The 17,706-nt window shown below is 37.5% G+C and overlaps 1 protein-coding gene across 5 annotated transcripts in view; it reads left to right on the forward strand.

Moving 5' to 3' along the window:
- Window positions 1–17,706, forward strand: part of ERN1 (endoplasmic reticulum to nucleus signaling 1) — a 42,972-nt gene that overhangs the window by 10,978 nt on the left and 14,288 nt on the right. For 4 of the 5 annotated variants that reach the window (XR_009960292.1, XM_062591388.1, XM_062591386.1 and 1 more), the window contains exons 3-8: window positions 10,724–10,757; window positions 11,750–11,822; window positions 13,486–13,558; window positions 14,199–14,321; window positions 14,921–15,022; window positions 17,106–17,367. Coding sequence is in view for 4 of the 5 variants with exons in the window: in XM_062591388.1 (XP_062447372.1) it covers window positions 10,724–10,757; window positions 11,750–11,822; window positions 13,486–13,558; window positions 14,199–14,321; window positions 14,921–15,022; window positions 17,106–17,367 (667 nt within the window). In the remaining variant the exon portion in view is untranslated. Of the gene's footprint in view, window positions 1–10,723; window positions 10,758–11,749; window positions 11,823–13,485; window positions 13,559–14,198; window positions 14,322–14,900; window positions 15,023–17,105; window positions 17,368–17,706 lie in introns of those variants that run through there. The other variant, XM_062591389.1, reaches the window with a different exon arrangement.

A 17,706-nucleotide genomic window follows, 5' to 3' on the forward strand; every position in this document is an offset into this window, starting at 1 on the left:
CGCCAAATCAGTTGATAATTCACACTGTTGTAGAACCTGGTAAATATTCTCCCCTCCTCCTCTTTATTTTTGCTCTTGCTCCAGACTCTGAATTTAACTACAGTGTTTCTGGAGTCATGTTTGTCTTCACTTTTTGTCTTCAGATTTATAATTTCTGCTTTCCCTCCCCCAATATTTAAGCTGTAGTTTTGTATGTAATTATTTTGTTAATTACTTCAGCCAATTCTCTAAATATTGCCTGGTTGCTGTATGCTGTTTTAGCAGATAGTTTTTATTACAGGTAAGGTTCTGACTATTCTACATGAACATAAGAAAACACTTCTTTACTGTGAGGGTGGTTGAGCAGTGGAACAGGTCGTCCAGAGCAATTGTGGAGTCTCCGTCTTTGGGGATATTCAGTGCCTGACTGGGCATGGTCCTGGGCGACGTGCTGTAAGTGGCCCTGTCTGATCAGGGGATTGAACCACAGGATTTCCAGAGGTCTATTTCAATTCCAACTATTGTGTGATTCTGTGACTACATGAGAATTTTTTTCCCCTCTTCATATGATTGGATAAGTAGGTGTCATATTTTTGGGGATGAGTGCAATATCAACCTGCATATAAATGTGAAATGGAAATGTCATCTATTGGAGCTGGTGGCAAGGGGTTTACAGAAGTGTGATTTTATCTCTAAATACCGTTTTTTTTGCTGTGCAGTGGATATTGTGCAAATCTGGCATCTTTTCTAAGCTAGATGTCTAGGAACAGCACAAATTTTTAAATAAAGGAACTATAATTATGTGTGGAAGTTGAATATTCAGTGACTGGTGATTTTTGTAATTTTCATTAGCCATCAGTAGAGATAGCTCTTTCTGTCTTCATGAAAATGTGGTATTTAATACAAATTTGTTTTAGGGGGACTCTGATTACATATAGTAGATGTGATAGCAGCAGGTCACTTCTGGAAGTACATTAGAAAGCAGGACAAATGGAATGGAGTCACAGTGATTGCATCATTTTGTCCTTTATTTTTAAACAGACACCAGTTTAAACTTACACCAGTTTAGTAGGTGAACTGAATTGGTGGGAAACGGACTGTGTGTATCTGATGTTTGCAGTACAAACCAGTTGCTCTTATTTCTGAGGCCATGCATATTCAAATGAAATCCTACCAGACAAGAAGTTAATGGAGCCAAGAGCTCTTTTACTTCTCGTGGAGTAAAAAGAGGTGAGCAAGTACTTTTTCGCAAGGATCCTGGTTAATGGCTAAGCTTTCCTCCCTTTTCTATCTCCTCTTAAAATTTAGATCTCCCCTTTCCCTGAACAGACTTAAATAAAATAAACTAAAAAATGAACAGCTTCCTCTTTTACTGTCATTATAGACTATAACAATGTTAAGAGAAATTTTCACCAGTTTTTACTTGCCCTTTAGCAGACTTCAATATATGCTGTGTGACCTATCCTAGAAGGGTATGAACACAGTGTCATAACTGACATTTATTTGCAAACAGACTTAGTAAGTGGCAAGAGGTTTCTTTGGGTAGAAATGGAGGCACTTGGGTAATGAAAAGAATCTTGGTCAAAACTATTGCACAAGGAACTTCCCTTGTTTGAAAAAAAAAATCTTGCAAAACTCTACTGTTGGTACATTAGAACTGCCAGACTGGATAGTCTAGTTTTATAGGACTTCTTTTCTCCTGTGTCACTAACTACATATTATTCTTAATCTTATCCATATGAGGTATGTTAAACTGCTTTTTATAAAGCCCATTAATTTTATTTATGTAATAGAAAAACAAACCTCAATGAAAAAATATTACAGTGATAGTTGTCATTATTACAAGATGCTTCATAAGCTAACTTAGTTAAGCATACACTGAACAAGGGCTTGTACATATATAAGCCAGAGAATGAATTTGGAAATTGAGGGGGTTTAATTATTTTTCTGAAACTTTGCTGGTGGTCACTCTTTGGGTGGGAATCTCAAGTGAAGATATGACAGTACTGGGAGGCTAATTGCTCATGAAGTCCTTACCATCTTGCTGTGTTAAATCCCTGGAGAGATTTAATGGTGCAGAATTCAATACTAATATTAGTGTATAAACAGAGTTGTTCTCTACACTCTGTTAACATTATGCTTGTATTGTTACAGAGGAGTATCCAGTGGGAAGTTGCATGTACTACAAGCAATGTTTTTGCAGGTGCCATTTTACCCTGCATGTGAGACAATAAACCATATGTTGTAGTTCACGTGATTTGAGAAGTTCTGAAGGTCACCTGAAGTGCTGCAAAGGCATTCCTCAGTTAGCGAAGGTTTTATTATTCACCTAAGCAGCTAAGGCTGCTTAACAAAGGGCAATTCATATATGTTTTGTTTTAGTTGGGAGAAAAACCCGGGTAGTGTTCGTTATCAGGCAGTACTTACGTAAACATGGAAATCTTGCCATTTAAGGTTTAATTTAGCACTGAAACTTATCTCTAGGTATGCAGAGTAAATGAGGCAGTGGTTTTTACCACAATAATTATGTTTGAGTTTCCTGCCTTTATATAGTGCTGCCAGGAAAGGCCATCTGAATACTTGTGCTCATCTGTTCCCATAAAGCGGGCAAAAAACCTGGGAGTTAGTAATGAGACTCTCCAGTAGTTCAGAAAGAAAATTGCATTCCCTGCAGTTATATGTAGGGAGATCCTGGGCCCATTTGTTGAAGTGCTCAGTACTTTAATTTCCTGTTGGCTTCTGTGGGTCATATTATCTGACAGTTCTCAGGGTTTTTGAGTGGCCAGGTGACTCGTGCTGCTCATTCCCTAGGCTTTGGAAAGCTGGAATATGATTGTCAAGTTAATAGAAAGAGCCCACGTTCCTCCGTGCCCCCAAGCTGTTTCTGAGAGAGACCTTTGCTCTGACCCCAGAAAAACTAACAGTGTGGAAAGGCTCCAGGCTGTGGTACTCATTCAAGATCAGAGACTAAAAAAGTCTGAGTGCCATCTCTGATCAATAAAAGCTGTTGTTAGTTCTGAGCGACAGTGTGATGGGCTCCTTTGTTTTCTGCTCTGGCCACTAGCAGGGTACTTGGTGAGCCTCCTCAAGGCTGACAGCCATCTTTTTGCAGCAGTTTAATGCTGTTTGAGTTATGTAGGTAGATGCTGGCATTCAAACACAAACCATTTAAATGGGGTTAAGCGTGTAATAAAAACAGGGCACTGTGCAGTTCTGAGGTCTGCAATATCTGAGTCATCTTGAAGGAAGTTCAGCTCTTTTCCTTTTGATCTATTATTTCATACTTCTCTTCGTCCATGTGAGCAGAATCTGTATATACAGCATCTGATGTGACTAAATCGGTAAGATTACCTAGGTTGAAATCTCTTCCTCCCTAGAATTGCTGGAAATGGAACTTCTCTCATTTCCTTTTTCAAAGTGTAGGGGTACAACACTTTAGGCTTGTTGTTACATGATATTGCAGGTCAGAAACCTGACAGTGATAGAGATGGTGACCAAAAAGCAGTTGGCAAGACTGACTCTGGAGAATGGTTTTGCTTAATGTCAGCCTTCTTATTTGCAATTCTGATTTCAGTGGGAGTTTTTAAGAATGTGGTTTTATGTCTGCCCTGTCCCCTCACATCTTTGCAAAAGTCATCCTGTACTTCTTGGTTAAATCAAAAGCTTAAATTAATGAATAGCATATTGAACTTCAAGAATGGAGTGTTGCAAATGGTGATCTTGAGCAGAGCATTGCTTTGTTCTTCTGCCAGTCATTCCTGTGTATCCTTCTGTACTGTCCAAAGCAATCTCTTTCTTTTCCTTCACCTCCTCCTTAAAAACTTTTCCCCTAAGAACTGTTTCAGAATAATTTACCAGAAGAACATTTAAGAGGTTTCGATCTAGATTTACAGCAAGCAGAAGTTTTGTTACAAGCAGATCTTCAGTTTTCTCTATGCAATGAAAAATTTGTGGCCCACATAAATTGATTTAAAAGATTTTGATTTCTGATACCTTACTCATGGCTTGGGGACTTCGGTGAGCTAGTCACGGTAAGCTAAACATATCAGGACTGCCTCTCTTAGCACTACTCAGTATGTAAATTATGAAAGGGCCAATCCTAGAACTATAGGTCCTTCTTCCATAACAATGATTATTCCTAACCAGGAAGAAGTGTTTTTGTAAACTAATACGGGCTCAGAATAAAAGAACTATGGGACCATACTCTTCAGCAGACTCCAGAGGATGGTGGATTTATATCTCTAAACTCACTCACTGTAGCTGCAAGAGTTGGCTGGGACAACATGATTTTAAATTGGCCCGTTAGCCCAACTCTTATGGTGGGGCCTCAGGTCAGGAAACCGTTTTTTCCAGCTCATTCCACTGTGGCAGCAACTTGTTTGTTTGCTCTTTCAGAATCTCCCACTTCTCCTTTTCTGTCCTTGTTTTTGTGTGTTCTACCTAAAGGCACATTGCAGTGATGAAAATGTGCAACTCTGGCTTGTGCATTAAAAAAGACTTGTTTGGTTAAAGGCTAGATCTTATCATATGTTTGTGAAATAAGGAGAATATTCAAAGAGCAAAATTATTATATTTAGCGTTAAGATTATATTTTCAAAAACTGCATGTGTATCTTTCTTGTTCTTGTGTGCAGAGTATGTGTTAGAATTATTTCAGGATAATCTAAAATGTGTCATATGCTTCTGCCCAATCAAAAGCAAATGATGCAGGCACAGGTATTTTCTGGCTGTAATGCAAAGAAAACTGTTTGGGGACATCCGCTTGCTGCCAGGTCAAAATCTTAATTTTATTGAAATGTATCTGACCCCAATTAATTGGCTAAACTACTAGACAGCCATTATGTTAACAGGTTTGTAACTACTCCTGTGTTGTGAATAAGCTCTTAAAATTCTAGAATAAATGTTCGCAATCCAGAGTCAATGTTCTTTTTGTTCTTTTTCAGTCACAGTTATTGTGCAAATCTTTTTTATTAAGTTACAAAAATGGGAGCTCTTAAATTCTTATGGAACAGTGATTTTGAAGTCCTCCAAAGACAAGGAAACGCATCAGTCTTTTTAACGGTAGTTTTATTCTACTGCTGTGCTTTTTGGGTATTAATTTGCTTTGCAACAGTTGAAGAGTATCAGTGGCAATAATTTTTACTAACAGTGTGTGCATCTAAACACATGTGCTTATTTACACACACATATATTACCAGATCCGAAACTGAAGCTAATGTATATTCAGTTATAGGATTTTCATGTAAGAACAGTTTCCGTACTCTGTCCTAATGGAGACTGCAGGAAAAATAAATAGGAAACCCGTGGAAGCATCTGTCAAAAATTAAATCTTCCATTAAGCACTGGAGACATTTACAGGATGATGTCCTGTTTCCTCATGCACAACCCAAGCTCCATAAGTTGCTTGACAGCTATGTTTGCTTAGTCTAGATATCAGAATGCTTTTGGACAGGATATCATAGCAAAACTTTTATATAGGAAATCTCAAGAAATTGTTTTTTCCTCAGATACAGGGAATGGAAGCCTGAGGGAGAGGCAAATGTGTTTATGTACTCTCTCTTTTTTTTTTTTTCCTAGTGACATTTTCTCTATAGAGTTTTTGTTCCAATATATAGTATTTATTGCTTGGTTAATTGGTTATTATCAGTGTTGTTGGTATTGGAACAGATCAGGCCTATTGAAATGACTTGTCTAATGACAGGGAACTGCAATTCAGGGAAATTTTGAAAGCAGGATTATGTGATTCTAGTCTCAGCGTGTTAACACTTGCGTGTTGATCTGTTAAAGAGAAGATAAGACCTCAGCCCTTTGAGTTTTGTAAGAACTTTTTCCAGTTGATTCATTGTAGTAGAAAAGGTGAGCTTGGTTCTAAGAACACTCACTACATTTTTTTACTAGGCTTCATTTTAACATTTTAGGACTATAATAAGACCTGGCAACAGTGAATTAAACTCACGAGATTCTCTTTTTATCTCAGAGTTCTTATTTCAAAACAAACTTTGAAATAAAGTTGGAGTATGTCCCAAACCACATGAAAGTGAATGAGAAGAGTTCATTGTCTTTAAAGTATCTTTGCAGAGCTACAACCTTAATCCAAGATAATAAAAGTGTTAAGAAAATTAGAAAATTTGCTTCATCTCAGTCACTAAGAATGTAGAGAAGTGGCTTTCCACAGCTAGTCTTTCAGAGTTGTATGTTTGATACTAAATGCTTTCTGACAGTTCATACACAACACTTACTGTTGCAGGAAATCATCTTTATTATCAGTGTTTTGGTTATTCTGCCAGTAAGTAACACAGACCTTTCCTGCTGCTTCATAATAACGTCTTAATTTGGTCTGTCTACTTCTTTATCATTATTACTAAATCAAATCTCAATTATTGACAAAAAAAGGTAAAAGCATGATTTTTCGCTTCTGATAAAGCTCTGTTTTCCTTGGTGTTGAAGATCTGATACTAAAAAAAAAAAAAAAAAAAAAAGTTTGTGAGCTTTTTTATAATCGTGATGCTTCTGCAAGGCGCTCACTGAGTAGCTCAATAATAGATTTTTGGTTTTTGGAATGGAACTCATTACTTTCATAGGATTGCTGGCATTGTTTAATAAAGTGTAAAGTACATTGTTACTATGACATTTTTCCAAGAGCTTTCAGAGTCATGGGCTTATGGGAAAAAAAGCATAATGCAAACAAGTGTTGCATATATATGTGTGGTTTTTTCACTTTTATGGTGTTAGGTTGTTGATAAAATAATAGAACAATTCAGACCTTTGAGCAGCAGTGAGCAGAGTGGAGCACTTGCTTTGATAAAAGTAGATTGCCTCATCTCAGAAAATGAATTGAATTTAAGCTGTTAGTCCAGAAATGCTGTCATTCTATTTTGGGAGCAGAGAGAGAGTTATAGGGAAGCATTTCAAGGCAGACTCTACTGCAAATGTCATGGGCAAACCAGGGTCAGTTGCTGGAAAACATAACTTATCTTTGGATATTTCCTGCAGTTGTTAAGGTTTTCCTTCACATTCTTAAAAAAATGAAATACTAATATATTTGAAGATATCATATTCTGTCCTGAATACATGTTGTGTTATATCAGTAAACTGTTCAGTAAGAAAATTTGGAACTTGATTTAGACAGTACTAACTTCCTATTGTAATTTCATATAACAACTTCCTATACCCAGCTAATTCAGGTGATAGGCCTTCCATTAAAAATATATTTAGATGTTTATAAGCATAATTTGAAATTCTTATGCCTTGCCTAGAAAGTGATATTTAAGAAAATGTGTTATACTTAAAAAAAAAAAAAAAAAAAAAAATTGCCACTTGTTAAAAAAAAAAAAGTTATGCAGCTTTGTTATCACGAACAATCATCTGAGGAAAGGGTGTTTGTAGTTAGATAGATAGATAAAGTTGCTCAAGTGCTGTGGGTAAAAACTACTGTTGTCTAGCAGTAGTTCAGATCACCACGTGAAAAGCTCTGTATGTAATCAGTTCATCAAGAGACTTGTAAAGTTTGTTTGGCTTTTGCGTTTAGGAACACTTGTAGCATTTGCATTAAATCTTACCTAAACTGAGGCAGATGCCGTTTTCTGCAGATTTATGATGCTGCTCTTTCATGGAACTTGGAGGTTTTCCTTTCCATGAAGCATTTATGATTCTGAAAACTTCAGCCGGTGAAGGTCGTTAGTGCCTCTTGCTTCCTTAGTTTGTTTCACCTAGACTGATGGATACTTGGAGTACTGAAACTTTATCTGACGTGTCTGTTTGTTCTTAGTAGTTCAAGCCTTCAGATGCTTTTTTTCTTTCTTGCCTTTCTTTAGTAATGGAGAGATGATATTGTAAGTCACTGTTTCTGTTACATTTAGTTAGTTTATCCTAAAGCTCACAGAATACTTGAAGCAAATGGTGAGAAATAATTAGCGTATAATCAACTGTAAATCCCCCCCCCAACATATCTTGAGACCAGTTTTTTCACACAAGGGTGGAATTCAGTTGCTCAATGTTGTTTGGTGGAATAAAGGTCTCACTAAGTAGCGTGGTCTGTAAAGTTAGATACATAGCAATGAATCCTCCTTTGTTTGAATAGTAATTTTTCTCAAAACCTTTGATGTGTAATTGAATTCTTGATAAATTAAATGGAGTTTATGATATAATGTGGTGCTCTATGCTTATGTATCATCCCCATCTTACATCAGTGCATAGAGGAAATGGTGATAATTCATCATTCAGAGAAAATTTGCTCAAGTTAGGTAGTGTTGCTATTTGTCTTCTGTCACTACATGCCAGCGCCTAAGACTACTAAGAGTAGCAGCTAAATTATGCCAGCTTTGTGGCCTTCTCAGCTCTTTGCTGCCCTGTATGTGAGGCTCCAAGTATAAAATAACATGATTTGGCTGTTTCTGCTTCTTCTTTTTGGTCACATCGTTAGAGGAAGCAGTCCAACATCTGCAGCTGCTAGTGGAGGGCCTGTGCCATCCAGCGGGTATCGCCCTGGCCCCTGCCCAGTGCTCGCACGCAGCACTTACCCAGGGCTTGGGGCTGCAGGGTCGCTGTGATAGACAGAATTTGTTCTGACGCAGAGGGAGTACGTATCTGAGGCTCGATTTGCTGAAGCAGGAAATGCCGGTGCTGTGGTGAAAAAGAGAGTGATGAGGGGAGAGATCAGGCATGAAACCTGACAAGTCTGCTCTCTGCAAGTCTTCAACGCAGGAAGAGAGCACTGTCCTCTCTCTAGTTATTTGGGTTATTCTCAGATACTTAATGTTACTTTTGAATAGTTTATCCTGACAGCTCTGAGGAAATGAAATATCTAGAACATTGTTTCTAGACTTAAAAAGAAAAAAAATATATTTAGTAACTTTTTAAACAAAGCAGCTCTGAAAACATTCACTGTGTAAAAATAAATGAAAATAAATGAAAATGAAATATTTATATACTACTAGTACTAGTGCTATACTACTAGTATAGTATTTGTTCTATACTAGAACAAATAGCTCTATTGTTATTTCTCATACTGTGCTTTTTTCTGTCTCTGATATTACCTGTGCAACTTCTTGTGACTGCTGTTTTGAGCTGCATTGCTGCTAGAGATTACAGGTCTGGGTTTTTTGTTTGTTTGTTTGTTTTTTGAGGGGGTTGTTAAAAAAGAAAAATGGAAGGAAATGCAGTGTAGTGCGGTGGTACAGACTTGGTAAGACCCATATAAAGAATAATGAATTTCTTGTCTTGCTTAGCTCTTAAAATTTTGCGGTACATTCAGGCTGTCCAGAATCTGTGCCAGTTTCCCAATCAGAGACTCTCTAAACATAATTGTTCCTGTTCTTATTTCCTTCCTCTTGCATCATATTGTTTTGTGTGGAGAGAGAAGAAAATAGTATTTGCTTGGTCATCTTTAATTTGTTTTTCTTATACAGATTTATTCCAAGTTTTTTCCTTGTGGAAGCAAAGATGTCTTGTGTTCTCTTAACGTTTGAGTTACTTTCTCCCAATGTATTTATAAATGAGAATATTTATCTTACAAATCTAGAGTATGTCTTATAAAGTGAGGAACTTCTGTATTTTGGCATCGTTAATGAAAATCCTGTGATTCAGGATTTTTTAAGACTTAAAATAGTCATTTCTTGGCCAACTCGCATTACGTGAACATGAAATGATTATTCTTAGTTTACCTTCTAATATGTGAGGATTTAGACTTAGCACTATCAATTTTGGTTTCGTAACTTCCTCTAGTTGATAAAAGCTAAGCTGTGATTCTGATAATTCACCACTATTGTGAGATTGTTTCCAAATTGCGGGACTTTTTGCAGTATGGGCACTTGGAGGAATTTTACGAGGAAGATTATTTAAGTGAAAAATTCATTTTTAAAATAATTTTGTATTATCCTTGGCACATGCCTGTTTTTCTTTTCAGTGGCATGCTAATCACAGAAGTTTTCACTTGGATAAGGAAGTGGAACTTAGTTTTTCTGGCTTGGATCAGAGTCTTGCTCTGAAATTGTTGGCAGGGTTCCTACTGATTTTGGTAGGCATAGAACCAGGCCTTCAGTTTGTATGTTGCATTTGAAATTAAACGTTATGTTGCTCAGGAAGCGTATGCTTTCCTGCCTGATTAGAAATGCAGAATAGGAAAAGATAATAAAATACAGATTAAAAAAGCACTAGATTGGCCCTCCTGTATGAAAATACCAAGATGCACATTGTTGTTCTTCTGTTCTTACAGTTTCTGTGAACATCCGTTAGCTGTAGCATGTTTTTAAATAAAATTGATTTTTGAAGCCAGTGTAGTGACAACAGTTGCTGCAAATTATGATCAGGCTTCTGCTGAGCAGCCAGTGCCCAGATACCACACACACATGTTGGAATTAAGACCTTTTATTTGCACCTATTCGGACAACTCTGACATACTGTGCATGCTCTGTGCAAGTGAAGTAAAGATAACATGGAAGGTAGTACTGCTGCCTTCTCCAAGTCTCCTCCCATGGATAGCTGAGGAGTAGTAGTGTACTTTTACTTAAAACTAAGCAAAGGCATATCTGGGTAAGATTTAAAACTCGGATGCTTCATACTTTCACTTTTACCAGCCTAGCTTTCATGACCAACCAGGAGGTTATTGAGACCGCTTTCTGTCAAACTCAGTGCATCCGCCTTTCATAAAGGAGCAAGTTGTTGCAGGCCTGACACAACGTTGAGTTTAGTGAGTTCAAGGAGTTGAACTGCCAGAACTATGACTCTTCTTTGTTCTGTTTATGCAGATCCTGTACTCCAGGTGCCAATACACGTGGAAGAGTAAGTCTGTTTTTTTTGTCTCATTTACTGCTTGTTTACTTATCACTGACATCTTGAAATTTGATTTAATTTAAACTAAAACTATCTATGTTCTAGAAAAGCAGTCTGTTGACGTAACTTGCACAAGGTTGTTTGGACTTACAGTGGTTCAAAGAGCAGATTCTGAAAGGATATAATTAGCTATGTGTAATTCTTTTGTTTGCAGCCCTAAGATGAAATACTCTGTCTCTTGAGCCTTTGCTCAGATTTAGAGATAGTTTGCTAACTGTGCCAGAATCACTTAATTGAACTTTGAGCTTTGAAAATGATAGAGCCAGTTAGGGATTGATCTCTAGACTTTTAACCTTTTACTCTCTTTAAATAAAAGATTAAAAACACGTAGGGAGGCATGGGAAACTCCAACTACCAGCACTACTGGGATCTTCAAATGAAACCCTCAAGCTGTCACTTCAGAGAAGTTCTTCCAGCAGAGTGGTCCCACATTTATCTAGGAAAATGTTGGGCTTTAACTTTCTGTCTCTGAAGTCAGTGATAAAATCTTCTCTCTTTTGTGGTGGTGGTGTTGTTACATGGTCTGGGAGTTGGAGTTGTCTTTACCAATTGAATTTGCTGAATTCTGGCAACTCTTTTGTTGTCCCTTACTTTCCTTATGCTTTCTGCTTTTTTTTTTTTTTTTTTTTTTTTTTTTTTTTTTTAATTCTGTACTGATTTAAAAACATACTTATCTTGTTTAAAAGCTTTCACTCCAGTGGCTGATTGCTTAGCATATTTGGAGGTTTGACTTTTCGAGCGTGTTATTTATCTCATGTTACATCAGATCTGACACTTTCATTTTATTGGTTTTCTTTAGAATTGCAGTTAAATGTGGGAAAAAATGGACAGTACAAAGCCAAAAAGCTTTCTTCAGAAGGCAAATTCTGACCATAAGTTGCTTTCCTCTTCTCTAAGAAGCATAGTTGTTGTTTTATCTGTTTTAACCCCTTAAATCCTAGGCCAGCATTTCTTCCAGACCCAAATGATGGCAGTTTGTATACACTCGGTGGCAAGAATAATGAAGGCTTGACTGTAAGTATACTTTGCAAATTCTCTCCACTGATAGCTTTTAGACGAGTGCCTTAATCAGACTCTCACAAAAGATAAGTGCCCAAGGGAACTTTCTGCCTCTTGACAGTACTGTGACATGCTGCAGGGTGTATGTGTTTTTTTTTTTTATTGCTTACGGGAAAAGCTCCTTGGAAAAGCTTGATCACACTAGCGGAAAAGCAGCCTCCGTTGCTTGTGCCAACATTAGGATACATGTTTTGGGGAATGACAACACCCTCTGCTGTGTTGCTAGCAGCTTTGCAGAGTGAAAACGTACTTTATAAGGAATTTATATAAAATTTACTTCCTTCTGACCATCAGCAAATGATTTTGAATTGAAAATAGCAGCAGCAGACATATTTGTTTTGTCCACTTGTACTGTTTTTCTAGAACTTGTTAAAATAATGATGATGACAGATAACACTTCTGTGGCATTATCCAAATACTGAATAATTTCTGTACTACCTGATGGGAAAGATTTGCTCAGAATAACACAAATCAGATATGTCTCTGTCACCCCAAAACTTAATTAGCTAAAAGTATGCCAAAAACCATGATAAATATACATTCTGTGCTAATGCCTTTAGGAGATCTCCTTGTAGGATTTAGTAAGTCGACAAAAGTGCTGAACCTTTTCAAAATAGTCACCAATGCATGTAACGCATAGTTGCTAGATAATATTTGACTTTGTGATGAAACTCAGATAAAATGTTTGGCTTCCCAGAAGTTTCTTTTCTCTGGCAGCTGCTGTGACTTTCTTTATGGACTTTAATATTGTTAAATATTTTAATATCTACTCACCGCTTTCACCTCCTGTCACCCCAAGTACAGCAACATACACCATCATAATTTGCAAAATTATTGTTGGTTCTCTTCCTTGGTGAATCCAAGAAGTAGCAGTCTATTTGAATCACCAATTTTCCTTTCTTCTGATGATCTCCCTCTTTTTGAATTAAAGTAAAATATTTCTGGTTGGATGCACTGTTATAAAATTTTTAGGTCAGCATGGGGTAATTTTAGTAAATTCAAGTAAATTTAGTAAAGTCCTGATCTTTAGTGTTGGTGCAGCCTGTCCCTTAGTGTCCTGTGACCTTGTCCTAATGAAAGCCTCTTAAAGCTTAGCAAGGATGTTCGCCCACTAGGTAGATGACATACAGGCTTGGCCATGTCTCAAGAACCCCATTGTCAGAGACGCCTGCTTCACCCTCTCAGCCTTCCCCACTGGCCTTTATAAAAGTTACTGTACTGTCCTACAGAGAAACATTTTATACGTGTTTCAGGTGAGGCACTTAAACCATGGTGTCTTGGAGCTTAGATATTCTGAATGATGATGGTAGACTGTAAAATAAAACCAAAGCGTCTTGGCCTCTGAACCTCTCTGCTGAAAGTAGTTCTTCCATTCCACATGCATTTCTGATGTGTTATAAACTCATTGAGACAGACTTTTCTGTGTCCTGTGTCTGCACAGCAGGGTCTTGACCTGAAATTTTGGGTTCTTGGGTACTGTAATAATACAAACAAACAAACAAACAAACAAACCCTGTCACTGGAGATTCCTGCAGTTTTCTGGCCACCCTGTTCTGTGAACAAAAGCAAAGTCTATTGCACCAATTTAAGTAGGCCTTTGTTTTTCTCCTGCTGCCAGAAACTTCCATTTACTATCCCGGAGCTGGTGCAGGCATCTCCCTGTCGCAGTTCAGATGGGATCCTGTACATGGGTGAGCACAAATTTAATCTTAGATTGTAAAATGCTCAGCAACTAGAATATGTAGAGAGCTCCAGACAAAGTGCATGGAAATACTCTTATTAATTGTAGTCTTTCATGAAGCTTTCTGATGTCAGAGAATCTAATGAACAGAGAGCTGAATTGCTGTGTGAAGATAAAAAGCCAACTACTTTTCCAGAGAGAGAGAATAGCATTTCTAAGCAGTGAATAGCCTGTAAGGGTGTTTTGATTTCTTTCTCAACAAAAAGTGACTTCTGTTAAAATCTTTTCATGCTTGTAAATCTCTGACTGCCTATAGTACAATTACCATTAAATCAGAAATCCAATTGCAACAGGATTAGAAACATGCCAGTATATGAGATACAATCAGTTTGCTTGTGCTGCAAATGATAACAAATTTATGGCTCACTGTCCTGACTCATTCATAATGTCAGATGGAGTTGTGGGGAGAAAGGGCAGTTATTACTTGTGACAACAGGAGATGTTGGAGGGATCAAGATGAATTTAATACTATTTTCCTGTCTGGTGAAGGGCCAGTACTTGCTTCTGGTTCTCCACTTGTTTGACCAGAAAGCTTGATGGAAATACAGTTTTCCAGCTGAATGGTAATGTTGCTTAAATGATGATTTCAGGTAAAAAGCAGGATATTTGGTACGTGATCGACCTCATGACTGGGGAGAAACAGCAAACTTTGACTTCTTCATTTGCAGAAAGCCTTTGCCCATCAACATCCCTCCTGTATCTTGGGAGAACAGGTCATATGCTTTTTTTTCCCTGCAGCTTAGAAGAAAGCTTCTTGTTTTCTTTTCATTATTGAGTGGGATTTTTTTTTAAGTTTAGAAGTGTAACAAGTGATTTTGATCAGTTCAAGTTTTCGAATTTACTTAATTTCTTTGAATATCTTTTGTAAATGATAATTTAAAACTTTATACAGAAAAAATATTAACTCTTTGTAAGAGTAGAAAGATACCTCTACATGAATGTGTTCTTGAAATAGTCTTTAAGTGTGCCAGCTCAGTTACAGAACATAAGTATTGAATTCTCAGTGCAGGGTTTGAAAACTCATAAATTAAAATATATCAGAAGTCATCATGCACTAAAACCAAACTTCTGGTAGCATGGGCAGCAACTGCTTGCTATGCTTTTCTTCTGAGATTCCTGTAGGTCAGTATATGAGTAGATGGGGTATCATATTTAACATCTATGAGATGTTTGTTTATCATGATGTTAGGGGAATGAAATGCAGAGAGCATTAAGTAGTGTGTGGTGTTTTGAGGGTGTCTCACATTTGAGGCGATGGATTCTATTCTCTCATAGGTTTTTTTGCTTCACAGACTGTATATTTTTTAAACAGAGTACACAATCACAATGTATGACACTAAGAAGAAGGAGTTGCGATGGAATGCTACCTATTTTGATTATGCAGCTACTCTGCCCGATGAAGACATAAAATACAGTAAGAATTTAATTGCTGTCTTAAATTTTCATGTATTGGTCGTAGGTTTTGCATACAAGAAAAATATTCTGACTTTTTCTATAATTAGTAGTTCATGCCATATCTCTAATTTTTGTGCAGTTCTTGATCTGTCACTTTTTATCCTCTGCTTGGCTTAATGCCTTGAGTCTTTTGGCTAGTTTCAGCTAAATTCAATTGAAGAAAGTACAGATCCTGAAGATATGACACTTAGAAATTTAGTGAAAAATGGCAGGAGAGGAGACAAACCTAAGCTACTGTGTACTCTCAGAAAAAACTTGTTACACAGACTCTAGAGTTGTCTGTTATTTGCCCAGGCAGCGCATGGTTCCAGGCTGTTGGCACATGTGTTGCTGGGACAAGAGGTCTGAGCCCACCCGGAAAGGGACCTTCCAGCTTTGAAATAAGGGTTCTGGCAATTCAGGGCGGGGGAGGGCGCAGAATATGGATTTACAGGAATTGGCTTGTAAGGAAGTACTGAGATTCCAGTGTTGGATTGGAAGTACAGGAAGCAGTAGGTTTCACTTGATCTGATCCGCTTAGAGGAGACTTGGAGAAGTGACTTTTCTTTGTTTATTTTGTTCTGCAAGAGGAGGAACAAAATAAACCTTTTCAGTCACTTAATTCTGGAGTGTCTTCATAGATCTGAATGCTCAGTAGGTTTCAGGCATTTAACTTGTCTCCTGAAGTAAGAGGTCATTACATGGCTTAACTATAGATACCCTGTGTGATTCTGGAGATCTTTGTGTTTCAATTTCCAGGCATGTAAAAGGGGGGCAAATGTTATCTCCTGCAGAGTTTGAGAAGGTTAAATCGTGTTTGCAATAGTAGTGTTTACCAGCTGGGTGCTGCAGAAGGAATGCGAATTGTATTAGTGTTGATAATTGTGAACAGCAGTGATCTGTATCCCATCTGAGAATTCCAAAATGTGTTTTTATTATGATACTAAAAGTATATGCATACTAACATCAAAATTAATAACATTAATTAAGGAAACACTATTCATGGTTGTATAAAATTGAGTTATTTTGCATATAAAGTAGAGGTTCAACAAGTTAATTAAAAAGAAGATGATGTAATCTGCCTAGCATTCACTGCTTGTGGTTTAAGTGCTGAGTGAATAGCACTGCTGCAGATCATTTTTATTTAAAGCTCTTAAGTGGAAAGGAGGGTCCTGAAGAGTTAACTCTTACGTTTCAGGGCTACGTCATTACAGCTGAGTCCGGATCTAGTGCCTATAAAAATGCAATTTGAGTTTAAAAATAGAATTGTATGTCAGGTCAATGAGATAAAAAGTAGAAAGCTTCTGATTCTGGTTCCTAGTAGATATTTTGTCACATGACAGAACTATTGCACAGATAAAAGATGCCGTTATGTTAAGGCAAACCTGTGTTACAGAGTAAAGTTGCATTTCCTTTCCTACTGTTGGAGCTTTCCTTTTTTAAAAAAACAAGAACAAACGGTACCTTCTCTCAGGGTCTGGAATAATCAACACTAAATACACATGATACTGGATTTTATCTTGGTATCTTTAAAACGTTGGCTTATCTTTTGCTTTTGAATTGCCTCTAAGCAAGGTTAATCAAAGTGGAGTGCACGTGGGCCGCCTACCTTTGCTTTTGTAGGTACTGAGCACGGAGCAGGTCTGCAGGTCGCTGCTCTTGCAGCAGGCACTGAGTGAGTCTCCTGCATCTGGCACTGAGCAAATATGGATGAGCTTGCAGCAAGGGACTTCCTAGTCACCCCCGGAGGCTCCCCTTTCAGCTTGTGACAGTGGCGCACTTATATGTTAATTAATCCACAGGTTTAGTACAGTGACATCTGTAAATCCTTGCTGTCACATGCTGAAGAGATGAGCTAGATGTGTGGAATACACTTCCTAATGTGTGAGAGAACTGATTTTTTATCAGTTGCTAACAGCTGAGTCGCTGATTAGCTACCCTTCTGGCAATGTAAGGTGTAATAGACTACTTAGTTAACACAAGGCTTGAAACACTAATGTGTGTTATTAAAGTTGCCTGTAAACAGCAATCCGGATAATCTCCTGTGTATTTGTATATTGTAGAAATGTCTCACTTTGTGTCCAACGGAGATGGGCTGGTGGTCACCGTAGACAGTGAGTCTGGGGACGTACTGTGGATTCAAAATTACGCTTCTCCAGTGGTAGCTTTTTACATCTGGCAACGTGAAGGATTACGGAAAGTAATGCACACAAACGTGGGGATAGAAACTCTGCGCTACTTGACATTCATGTCTGGGGAGGTTGGACACATTACCAAGTGGAAATATCCTTTCCCAAAGGAAACAGAGACCAAGAGCAAGTTAACGTGAGCATGAATATTCCTGATGTTCTCACTGTCTATTTGACTGGGCTTTGTCATTAAAACCTTATTTATATTCATACATTTAATGATCTACAGTCATTTCCACCAAGATGGTGGAAAGAACACGTAAGAGCAGCCCTAGCTCTCCGGTCTTTATTGTATGTCATATCTGTTCTCTTACTCTTTAAAGGAAGAGACAAAAAAACCTATTAGAAATTTAGCAGATGTATATCCATAACTTCTATCAGATGAATAAGTGTTCTGTGTTGAATTAATAAAGGAAAAGTTTTTATAATGTGGAACATTTCATTTAGGCATATAGCATTTTGGTAAATATCACTT

Source organism: Rhea pennata, chromosome 19, assembly GCF_028389875.1.
Source record: "Rhea pennata isolate bPtePen1 chromosome 19, bPtePen1.pri, whole genome shotgun sequence".
Lineage (NCBI taxonomy): Eukaryota > Metazoa > Chordata > Aves > Rheiformes > Rheidae > Rhea > Rhea pennata.